This window comes from Sarcophilus harrisii, chromosome 6 (assembly GCF_902635505.1).
Source record: "Sarcophilus harrisii chromosome 6, mSarHar1.11, whole genome shotgun sequence".
Classification (NCBI taxonomy): Eukaryota; Metazoa; Chordata; class Mammalia; order Dasyuromorphia; family Dasyuridae; genus Sarcophilus; species Sarcophilus harrisii.
The window spans coordinates 182392843-182404933 of NC_045431.1; the positions used below are offsets into that span (position 1 = coordinate 182392843).

The 12091-nt window shown below is 38.0% G+C and overlaps 1 protein-coding gene across 2 annotated transcripts in view; it reads right to left on the bottom strand.

Annotated features, from left to right (window-relative positions):
• The window catches only part of ABLIM2 (actin binding LIM protein family member 2), a 225631-nt gene that overhangs the window by 16597 nt on the left and 196943 nt on the right, over positions 1-12091 (bottom strand). For both annotated transcript variants that reach the window (XM_031942739.1, XM_031942738.1), the window contains exons 18-20: positions 11086-11140; positions 9276-9283; positions 8970-9050 (exon numbers count right to left, since the gene is read on the bottom strand). In XM_031942739.1, coding sequence (XP_031798599.1) covers positions 8970-9050; positions 9276-9283; positions 11086-11140 — 144 coding nt within the window. The remainder of the gene's footprint in view (positions 1-8969; positions 9051-9275; positions 9284-11085; positions 11141-12091) is intronic.

Here is a 12091-nt window from a genome sequence, read left to right on the forward strand (position 1 = left end):
ACAGAAATTTAGTGTCTTGCCAGGAGTTCGCCAGCTAGTAAATATCTAAGATCAGATTAGAACTCAGGTCTGATACCTGGACAAGTGCTCTATTCTCTGCTGCCATCTGATTACGTCAGATCAAGGTATCTATATTCAGGGCCAACGTTTATCTAGTTCAACTACCTGTTGCAGGAATGCTCTTCCATCCCATCTTTGAATAGCTCTGATTGTCCTGATATTTTCCTTTATCTTGGGTGAAACTTGATCTCATTGAACTGTCCACCCAATTCTCATAGCTCTACTCTTTGGTGATAAGCAGAAGTCTAATCTTTTTTTTTTTATGGTGACCCCTCAGCCATGAGCAAATCATAATCATGACCCTTCTGCTAAGCCTTCTCTTTTCTTGGCTAAGTATCTCTAGTTCTTTCAACTACTGCCCATATTACAAGGTTCCCATGCCTCCTACCATTTCAGACTTAGTTTCCTTCTTTCCATCCCTTTACTTGACACCATCATACCTCAAAGCTATAACAAATATATCAAAACAGGTTGGACTCAGAAGACAGTTCTCTATGGATTATGCATTTGTGAAAAAGGTTAAGAGTTCAAGGATCAAATTGCCCAAAAAGTCTTTTTGAGGCAACTTGATAGACAAGTAAGTGGGGGGTGTAGATTATATATCAGATTCTTAATCCCATATAGACTTTACTGCATAAAGATAACATATCTGAAAGCTAGGAAACCGCATTTGTGCAAAAAGAAAATTCTTGTTACCAACAAGCTAAACACCTCTCAAATAAGAACTCCCCATGAAGCAAACAATGAAGTGAGATGGCCAATGTTACAAGTCTCTGTTGTTGGGGGTAGGGGAAGAGCAAATGACAGAAGTTTTTATTTGTAGAAAGTACACATTTGTATAATTATTTCTTAAAAAGAACTTTATCCTTCACTTGGATTCTCTTCTTCCTCTTTATTATAAAGTTGGGGAATAGCATGATCTATGTCAGCAGTTCTTAAGGCTGGAGTCTATGAACTTGTTTAAAAATATATTTTTATAACTATTTCAATATAATTGATTTCTTTTCTAAACTTGTGTAGTTTATTTTATTCATTCAAAAAGATAATTCTGAGAAGTCCCTAGGCTTCATCAAATTGCCAAAAGGGTCCATGACACAGAAAAAGTTAAAAAAAAATCAACCCTTACCTAGAAGATTTCATATAATCCTGGAATTCTAGATTCTAGGTACCAAAACCTTAGTTCTGATTTTTGTGTATTAAAGGAAATAAACATAGTATAACATCCCATTTCGAATCTGAATCAAAATTTGGTTTTGTGAGACATCAATTTCTGTGACAGCTTCACTAAGGATTGATTATTGGGGCCACCCAAGCCTCCTCCTATTTTCCAGAATTCATTCAAGTCACCCAAGTAAATTAACAGCCTGATCCTGGCTTTGTGTTCCAAGTAGCTGTTACTTAGTCCTGCCCAGGTTTTGTGGGCTCTGGCAGCAAACCAAGAAAGATCAGATAAGGAAGGCCCGTTTTGACTCATTCCCCTCATCTGGGTAACCATGGCCTTTCACTACTCCTCCTCTTACCTACCCCTTTCCCCAACACCTGGGCTATTTCCTGCTCTCCTCCACACCTCAAGGGAATTTCAAAGTTCATGGTATTTAGATCTTAGAAACTGGTATCTAATCAAGTTGCCTCGGGACAATAGATCCTAGGGAGAGGAAGTGGTTTGTTTTCTCTTTCTTCCAGTCAAACTTGTCCCCTTGCTGTATTTTAAGCATATTGTTCTAGTCTCTACTGTTAGGTCTGTGAATGTGGGGTTCTGTCCAAGTTTGGAGTACACCTCTCCTCTCTGTTTATCTCCATATGAAAGAACCCCCTTAAAAACTCAAATCTTTAAAAAATGTTAAAAATAGTTTTAATATATGATAGGGGGAAAATAAAATACTATTTAAAAAATACAACCTACATGTCTTTATGACCTCTCTTTGAAGTTTTAAAAACTCTTTATCTCTTGAAATAATTTTGCATAGAGTTATACTTACATACTTGGGCATACTTTATCTTTCCCTCCCTTCCTCCTACCTCAGCAGACTATAATTTATTCTGGGAAATCTCATTTTTAAACTTTGTATCTCCTTTTATTAGCATAGCTCTAGTCACATAGTAGGCATTTAAGAAATGTTTGGTTGAAGTGTTCAAGGTCACATTAAGTGGCAGGTTTTGCATTTGAAATAATATTCCAGACTGAAAATTTAGGGTAGTTTCCACTCAAAAGACAGCTGGAAACTGTTCAGTTGTTTCAGTCGTGTCCCGTTCTTTGTGACCTCATTTGGATTTTTTTGACAGACACTGGAATGGTTTGCCATTCCTTCTCCAGCTCATTTTAGAGGTGAGGAAACTGAGGCAAACAGTGGTTAAGTGACTTGCCCAGGATCAAACTCTTATTAAAGGGTCTGAGGCAGCATTTGAACTCAGGTCTCCCTGACTCTAGACTTAGCTTTGTATTAATTACCCTAAGTGTCACAAAGACCTGAGTTCAAATCCTACATCAGACCCAATATTGCACGACCCTGGGCATTTTTGCCTCAGTTTCCTGAATAGTAAAATGGGAAAACTAATACTACCTACCTCTCAGTGTTATTGTGAGGATTAAATGAGATATCTGTAAATCATTAAGCATAGTATCTACCATATAGTAAGCACTAGATAAAATGTTCATTCTCTCCCCTTCCCCCCTGGCAAACAATCCTAGACTGAATAAAGTGAATGAGAGTTCTCACCAAGAGAAACTCAACTCTTCTGGAATAAGTCATATTGGGTTTTCCAAAGGTAATTTAGATTTTGGTCCCCCTTTATCACTGACAGGTCTCAGTGGGGAGGAGGAATTCGAGACAGTTTCTAATTTCTCACACTTTCTAATCAAATCAGTCTGATGAGTATCAACAAAGGAGGTATCTTTAACTTTGGGGTCTTTCAGAGAATGATTAATGTTCTTCTTGAGCACATTCTAATCTCGCTCTCTTTCCCCCTCTTCCTCTATCTCTGTCTTTCCTTTTCCCTCCTTCTCTCCCCTTTCTCTCCTTCCCTTTTTTCTTTCCCTCCCCCACACCTCTCTCTCTCTTCTTCCTCCTCTTTCTTCACCTCCTCCTCCTTCCTCCTCTTTTTCTCTGTCTTTATCTCTCTAAATTGTCACATCTTGTCACTAGTGGAACAGGGGATAGATAGGGCACTAGGCCTAGAGTCTGGAGAACCAGAAGTTTAAATCTGATCTCAGATGCTTACCAGCTATATGATCCTTGCTAAGTCACTTAACCCCAGTTGCCCTAGGAAAAGAAAAGATGTGGGGAACATGGGAGTGAGGAGTTGAAGATGACCCTTAGATATAAGCCTGAGTCATCAGAGAATTTACTGAACTTCATGAGCAAAGTAGAATTGAATTAGCTCAGAAGAAACACAAGATTTGCAAAGTTAGAGAATCCACCCTAAATGTTCATAGGGACTATTTGTGCTGACCTGTGGCAGAGCACTCGGAGCTCACATTGATCTGATCAACCACAGTTGGACACACTGTGACTCGATTCTGACATAGTGATGTCATTTTGGTCCTCTTCAAAAACAAAGGATAACAACCAACCAACTAGGAAAATTTTAGTAACCTTGACAGTAATAGGGAAGTTTGCAATTGAGTTCTATTTGGGTCATTCTGAATCCAAAATGTTCAAAAAGCAGTGAGATTGTAGCTTAGTAGAGAGACAAGAGCTGGATATTTAGATCCAGGAACATCTACATAGAGAAAATTGAACTCATGGAAACTGATGAGATTATGCAAAGATAAACTGCTCTGGGCCTGCTTAGCTTCAGAGAAAATAAGAATAGATCATGTTTATAAATAATTTTCAGGTTATAAAACACATTCTCCTTCCCCCTTAGCTCCCCTACCCCTCAACCTTGCAAAAAAAAAAAATTGTTAGGTATTAGTGTATTATTATTATCCCCATCTTTTAGAGGGGAAAGCGGGTTCAGATGGAAGAAGTGAAATGACTTATCCAAGATCTCACAGTCAGGGGTAGAGGTAGGACTCCAAAGCAAATTTTTTTTCAGCGACATAAGAGAGCTCATTCTAACCAGCCAGCCGAAATTAGGCCAGCATTGTTTACTCTGCACAGGCACACTAACAACAGACAAGTAGCCCCAATTGCTTCCTTTTGCCTCTAGAGTTTGATCCAAATTCTTCTATTTGGCATTCATGATCTGTCTCTAGCTCTCTCTCTCTAGCTTCTCACATAACACTGTCCTCCGTGTCCTTTTTTGTTCCACTGAAACTGGTCTCTGTTCCCCATCTTTACTTCTGTGCTCTCATATACGCTGTCCCTAGCCTGAGGGCAATCTCCCTTTCCACTTCTGCCTCTCAGAATTCCCAATTTCCTGGAAGACTCAATTAAAGTACCACCTACTACATGAAGGAAAGAAGATAAGCATTTATTAAGCACTTGTTATCTATCAGGCTCTGTGTTCTTCAGAGCCTACCTTAACCTCCTCCTAGATCTATTGTGAGGATCAAATAAAATAATGAATCATCATCATCATCATCCATCATCATGATATTAGGATTATATATATATACATATATATGTAACATATACTATGTGCCAGACACTATGCTAAGTGCTTTTCAAATATTATTTCAATCAAGAGAAGGTTGTACAGAGGAACAACAAGATTATATGATGATCAATATGAGCCACAATTCTGGACGTGGCTCTTTTCAATAGCTAAGTGATTCAGGCCAGTTCCAATAGACTTGTCATAGAGACATCTGCACCCAGAGAGAGGCCTGTGGGAACTGAGTGTGGATCACAACTTAGCATTTTCACCTTTTTAGTTTTTGTTTGCTTGCTTTTGGTTTTCTTTCTTGTTCTTTTTTTCCTTTTTGATCTGACTTTTCTTGTGCAGCATGTTAATTGTGGGAAAGTATAGAAGAATTGCATATTTAACACATATTGGATTATTTGCTATGTTAGGGAGGGGATGGGGAAGGGAGGGAGAAAAAATATGGAACACAAGATTTTTCAAGGATGAATGTTGAAAACTATCTATGCATATGTTTTGAAAATAAAAAGCTTTAAAAATAAAAAAAAACAAATATTATCTCATTAGATTCTGACAACAATCTTACATAATGGTGCTATTATTTTCCTCATTTTGCAGTTGAGGAAACTGAGGCAAACAGGATAAGTGATTTGGCTAAAGTCATACATCAGATTTGAACTCAACTTTTCCTGACTCAAGGCTTAGCACTCCACTGTTCTGCCTAAAGTATTACATAAGTAATTCTTTTTTCTTTCTTCTTCTTCTTTTCCTTTTTCTCTTCTTCCTTCTCCTCCTTTTACTTCTTCCTATTCTTAGTTTTGTCTTTCTTCCCTTTCTCTTCCTCTCTTCCCTCCCTCCCTCCTCCTCCTTCCCTCTTCCTCTTTTCCTTTTTCTCCCCTCTCCTTTTCTTCTCCTCCCCTCTCCCCTCTCCTCTTTTTCTCCTCCTCCTCTTCCCCTTCCTCCTCCTTCTTCTTTTCTTCTTTTTTCCTCCCTTTTTTCTTTCTCTCCTACTCCTTCTCTTCCTTCTTTTTCTCCTTCCCTTTCCTCTTCATTATTATTATTCTTACTGATATATGGCTTATATTTGAGTCATTGTGGCATAGTTATAATTTGATTAAGCCCTTGAAAATTGATGTATATATTCTAGGATCCTGTGATACTTTGAAATGTTAAAGTGAAATTTAAAAAATGAAACAAATGTAGTAGAGGTGATTTTTTAAAAACCTCTTTATTGCTTAGGGGAACAACAAGGAAAAAGAATAATTGGGTCTTCTCTTGATTATACAGCTTCATTCCCCAGAAGACAGAGCACCAGAGGGTGTTGGTTTTTTGTTGTGTTTCTATGGAATCATCAGAAAGTCTTCTTCAGGGCAAATGTGATTACATTTACAACACCTGGGTTTATAGTCTGACTAACAAAAGCTCCTTTTAATTAAAAAAGAATCACTCAGACTTCTCTGGGCACATCCAGAAAGCATTTGTCTCATCCCACAAAAACATGGCTTCATCAATGGAAATGTATAGTTATATAATAAATGGGAAGAGAAACCAAGGATAGGGAAATTCTCACTCTAATCCCTCATATGTATATACCACTTTAGTTTTATAAAACAATTTCATATTCACTATGCCACTTGATAGTAGCTCACCTTTAAGATTTACAAAGTACTTTTTTCACAACAACCTGTGTTTCACAACAAGCCACTCAACATGAATCACAAAAAAATGAGAACAATACCCACCTCCTAACCTCCCATCCCAGAACAAAATCCCATATTAAAAGCATTATCATTATATGCTTTTTCTTTGAAGGGCTTTAACCCTTGACCTCATATTTTGACAACTCTTTTATTTTTACCCCAAAGGTCCTAGCTTTCCAGACCCCTGACTCCATGAAGATAATCTGATCCTATCACGGTAACTATTTGATTCACTCTCTGGTAGGCTCTGTACCTGGTAGAACAGCTGTCAATAGTCTCCTTCATTTGGCATTTAAAGTCCTGGACAATCTGACTCCATCCTATTTTTCTGAATTTGTAATTTAGTACTACCTTCTAGACACAGGAGCCTTCTTGCTAATCTCTGTCAACAACACTACATTTTCCGCCTTCACATCTTTGCATAGGCTGTTGTCCACCTCTGCAATGCTCTTCCTTCTTTCTCTTGGTCCTTGGAACCCCTAAGTCCCTTTAAACTCAACTTAACTACTACTTTCTTTCAAGAGACCTTTCTGAGTTTTGCCAATGTTGGCCATTTTATATTTGACTATCTGGACATGTTGTATATATTTATCCATGGACATGTTGTATCCCCATTCTCCCAGCAGAATGTAAGTCCCTTGACTCCAACTATCTTATTTTTGTTTGTTTGTATTCCCCAGGACCAAACATGGTACCAGCAAGTACTTGATAAATGTTTACTGATTGACTTATTCATGGAAAAAATAAATGAATTGCTCAGGGAAAAGAGAACACTAGCACAGTGTTGAATTCACATGAACTGTATTTGCTCAAATCCTGGAAAACTACAGAGTTGCAATTTATCCAAGAATTGTGCATGTATAGGCTAGTAGCTGGTCAGGGTTTCTGGATGCTGTCTTCACTTCTCTTAGTCAGTTGGCCACTTGGTCACAATTCAATATAGTTACGACCCTAGTCTGTTAAGAACTAGATCCAAGTCTATTTTCTATGCAAAATGTTATGACAAAGTTTATCAGAGAATTAAGTACTAGATTCAGAGTCAACTCTTTTCATGCTTATAAAGAAGGTATGGAGGGGGTATTAGAGTAAGGGGTAGGCTAGAGAACTGTAGGACTTATGGCTGGTTAGAACAAGGGTTAGATAAACCCAATTTGAATCCCAGAACAAACTCCCAATTTAGGAAGCCAGATGATGGTTTCAGATTCCAACCATATTGCCATGGCAAGCCCAGGTAAGAATTCAGACTCTGCTTGCTTGCTAAGTCAGAAGATTCTTCTTTTTCTTCACTTTAGTTTCACAGTATCTCAGTTGAAAAGAACCTCAGAGACCATCTCGTATTTACCTCACTGTTTGTGAGGAAAGATACACTGTGAACCATAAAGCACCAGAGAAATATTTGCAGCTGTGGTAATGTACTCTTTAATGTCAATTAGTTGGATCATGGGATCTAGAGTTGGAAAAGGCCCCAGAAATCTTTTCATCCAAATGCCTTCATTTTACATGTGAGTAAACTGATTCTCAGAGGAGGAAAAAAACCTGCTTATGGTTATACAATCAGCAAATAAGAGAACCAGACAATCAGGTTGTAATTTCAGTCTTTTCACTTCAAATATAGTGGTTTTTGTTTGTTTGTTTTTTGTTTTTTGCTTTTGTTTAGCCTCTTGGTACTTTAGTATTTGGGCAGAAACCTATCACTAGCCAAGCTCCAAGACAAATCAAAACTGTTTTTCCAAAAAATCTTCAAATATCCCACCCACTCTTTACTTTTAAAGACATTGAATCAAGGTTATAGGAAACCACTTTGGGAAATAAAACTTTGTAAAGAGAAGGAAGGAAGAAAGGAAAGGTGGAAAGGAGGGTGGAAGGAAGGAAAAAAAGAAAAAAAAGGAAGGAAGGAAGAAAAAAGAAAGGTAGAAATCACAGAATTTCAGCACTGGAAAGGATCTCAAAGGTTATCTTGTCCATTCTTTATCTGAACACAAATCACCCATATGATATTGCTGATAAGTAGTCTTTTAGCTTTTGCTAAAAGTCTTATAGTAAGAGCAAAAAGCTCTCTCTCAAGAGAGCCCAAAGAATACTTTAATTTGAGTTTAAATCTTCCATTTTGCTTTCCCCTTCTCCCTTTCTATTTCCCACATCCTCCATGGTCAGACAAAGCAAGACATTTCTTTTCTACGTAACAATCCTTTCAGTATTTGAAAGCTACCATGGTTCCTTTCCCTTATTAAGTTTTTTCTTCTCCCAGTTAAACATTCCCAGATTCTTTTTATCCTATTTGAATGGCATAGTCTCCAATTCCCTCTGGGGTTTCCTCAGTCATTCTGGTTGTCCTCTGGACTCTCCCAAAAATATATTATAAATATAAGTATATAAATATATATTAATTATATGTACACAATCATCCTGAGTACCAATGCCCTGTCTAAAATGTGGCACCCAAGGCTGAACATAATACTCTATGTGGAGTCTGCATAGGGCATTATTGCTCCCTCACTCTGGTTGCTGCTCTTCTATTAATGTAGCTTTTGTGGCTTCTGCATCACGACATTATCTTATACTATTTACTAACATGACAACACTTGCTGGTAATTTTTCCTAGGAAATTTTCAGGTGATGATAGAGGGTGATATACAAGAATCATCACTGGGCAAACAAAGTAAAAGAGAAAATCGTTCTTACCTCCAGTCTGGTCCTGTCCACATCTTTGGGCAATTTCACCCGAATTCGGTTTGTGACGATGAGCATGTCATAGGGATAAATCTGTTGTTTAAAAAAGAAAGAAAGAGTCCAAAAGATTCACACAGAGAGCTCTGGCTGTGCTACAGGAAGTGGGGAAGGGAAAGAGTGCATGACTTTTAAAAATGGCTGAGGGAATCATACATACTTGCATCCATAATTGACATAGACATTTCACAGGGTAAGAACAAGAAAAAGGACCCTTTTAACCTGGTCTGGCATGAGATTCCTTCCGCGTTTCCCTCTTACCTTGTATTCTGTAAGAAAAAGAGGAGGAGACCATGGGAAATTTTAGAAAATATATATTTATGCTTTCCAGTGAAATTAATTCTCAAGGACGGTGTCTCCATTAACACATTTCCGTCATGCAGTAGGATGGCTGCATGCACTGGGATCCTTGCATTGGGTGGATTAGCTTTTCCAACAGCACTAGAAATGGGCATAAATGGCTAGTGATAAGGAATTCTGATTCTTGGTGCTATAAGGCTATGGGATGCCCAGGGACGCTAGCAAGAACTCCGAAGAGCACAAGGTATGGTCCAGGGGTCTGAATACCAAGTGAGAGACCAGCAACTGCTGAGCTTGCATTTGTCATCTCAAATCCTGTCTTCTCCTAATGACCTGAATCGGGTAGATAAAACTATCTACCTCCCTTAATTTACCCATCTGGGAAGTAGGTTTTTTAAGGTTTAATTTATGGAGAGTGTTGTGAAAATGACACTATTGACTAGTGTAAAACATTCACAGAATAAAACACTAGTAGAAAATATAGTGTGGGGAGGGTGAAAAGAATCATTGACTAGAAGTCAGGAATCCTGGGTTCTAGTTCAAGATATGCTACTAACTCATGGAATGACTCTGGGCAAACAGATTAACATCTCTGTGCCTCAGTTTCCCCTGCAGTCAAATGAGATGCTACTTCTAGCATCGATCCAGTTCCTTCCTTCCTTTTTCAGCCTTTGCTTACATTGTCCCCTAACCCTGCAATTTCTTTCTACTCTGTCCGACAAATATGCCTATTGAAGTCTTCAGTATTATTTATGCATGACTCAAATGCCTCATCCTCCATGAAGTATTCACCCTCTCTTCCAGCTAGAAATGATCTTTTCTTCCTCAGACCTCACAGAGCACTTGGTACCTGTCATAGTCTTTTTTTTTTTTGGTCTTACAATCATCAAGTAATTTTATTATTTTTATTTTTATTTTATTTTGTCTTACAATCATCAAGTAATTATTGGGTATGTGTCATATCCTTCTAACTAAATGGTGAACTCCATGGGAGCAGGAACCATTTCTTCTTCATCTTTGTATTTGCAAATGATAGGGGCTTAAGTTGAGGTGGTTCATTGTAGTAATAATACTAGTCTTGGGGTTAGGAGTTCAAGCCCTAATTCCAACACTTCTCAGCTGTGCCCCCTTAGATAAGTTAATTAACTTCTCTGAATTTCAGATTCTCCACTTGTAAAATGGAAATAGTAAGAGTCAATAACTTACTTCCCATTGTTATTATCATATTAAAATCATGTTATATAGTAAGGCACTTAGAAAATGTTTATTAGATTTAACTTTAAAACTCTCCACTATCATTGCTGTTGTCTGTAAACTTGCTTAGAGTTCTGATGACGAAAGAAAGTTTTTCTAGTCAGACACTGCAACCAAGAATCTCACTTGAATTAGATCTGGAATCAACACGAAGATTAAATGCATGGTATCAGATAATCATTTTGGTTAGTATGCATCACATGGTTCAATAATTATTACAACATTTTTTTTTCTTGCCTAGGTTACCCCGTAAGAAGGCAGAACAGAGTCAGCATTATCCAAGAATGGGAGATAACAGGGTATCTCAAAAAGGGGAGAGATGAAAATTAAATTGATTCTGTATGGTAAAATGCAGGAGAGATGAGCCAAGAATTAGGCATGAAAATCAACTTCTGAATTAATCAGTAAGTGATGGTTGGGTTTTCAAACGGATGCTTGCAGAAATGTTACTGAGCCCCGCTCCCCTAGATAAGAACAAACACCAAGTTAGACCCATTGAAGTCCTAGCTTCATGTACCTCGCATCCCCCAACTGGTATCTTGGTCTGCTTCATATTGGGCCATATTTGCATTCTGGAAAAGAGAGAAAGAGAGAGCAGCAAAAAGAACATTGAATCTGGAAACAAGTGGTTGGTCCTCCGGAAAAAGAGGTCTTTCCTTGAGACACATTCAAAGCATAAACCCTAAGGAGAGAATGCAATCTTGGTAGCTTAATGCTCAGCATTACTGATCACAGTCACCAGTTGGGAAATTCAGCATGCAGACACATCCCACATAATAGTACCTATCACCAGCATTTCACAGGATCATAGGATCATAGGTCTGGAGTTGAAAAGAACCATCGAGTCCAAGTCTTTCATTTTACAGATGAAGAAACTGAGCCATGGAGAGATTGTGATTTTCCTAGGTTACCCCATAAGAAGCCAGGACAGAGTCAGCATTATCCAAGAATGAGAGATAACACGGTATTTCAAAAAGGGGAAAGATGAAAATTAAATTGATTCTCTATGGTAAAATGCAGGAGAGATGAACCAAGAGTTAAGCATGGAAATCAACTCATACACTTTAGTAAATCTCTTAAGCAGGATTTCAACCCAACTCTTCAAGATCTCAAGGCCAGTATCCTATCTGATTTTGCAGTAATGCTCTTAGATATAACCAAAGCCCATTGTAATGTTACAATATTTACTCTATTGTGGATCCTCGCACTCCACTTTCTTTATCTAGCCCAACAGAATGTTTCCTGTCCCATCTTGGCTCCACTCTGCTTAGTTAAGCAGCAATTGCCTTTATTTCTATATGTAGTTTAGGTGTTTATGAAGACTGTCAACTTTTCTCATACAGCAATGCATTGGAAAAGTCAGATTCCAAATTTTCCCAGTTTTGACTTGAACATCAATAATGTTTCACAGTCATCACGCCAAATTAGCTATCCCTTTTTGCTGTAAGATGGTCAATTATTAAGTTATGTTCCAGAGGTCTTATGGAGGGGAGGGATGCTTCAGCATCATCAGCTGATACAGC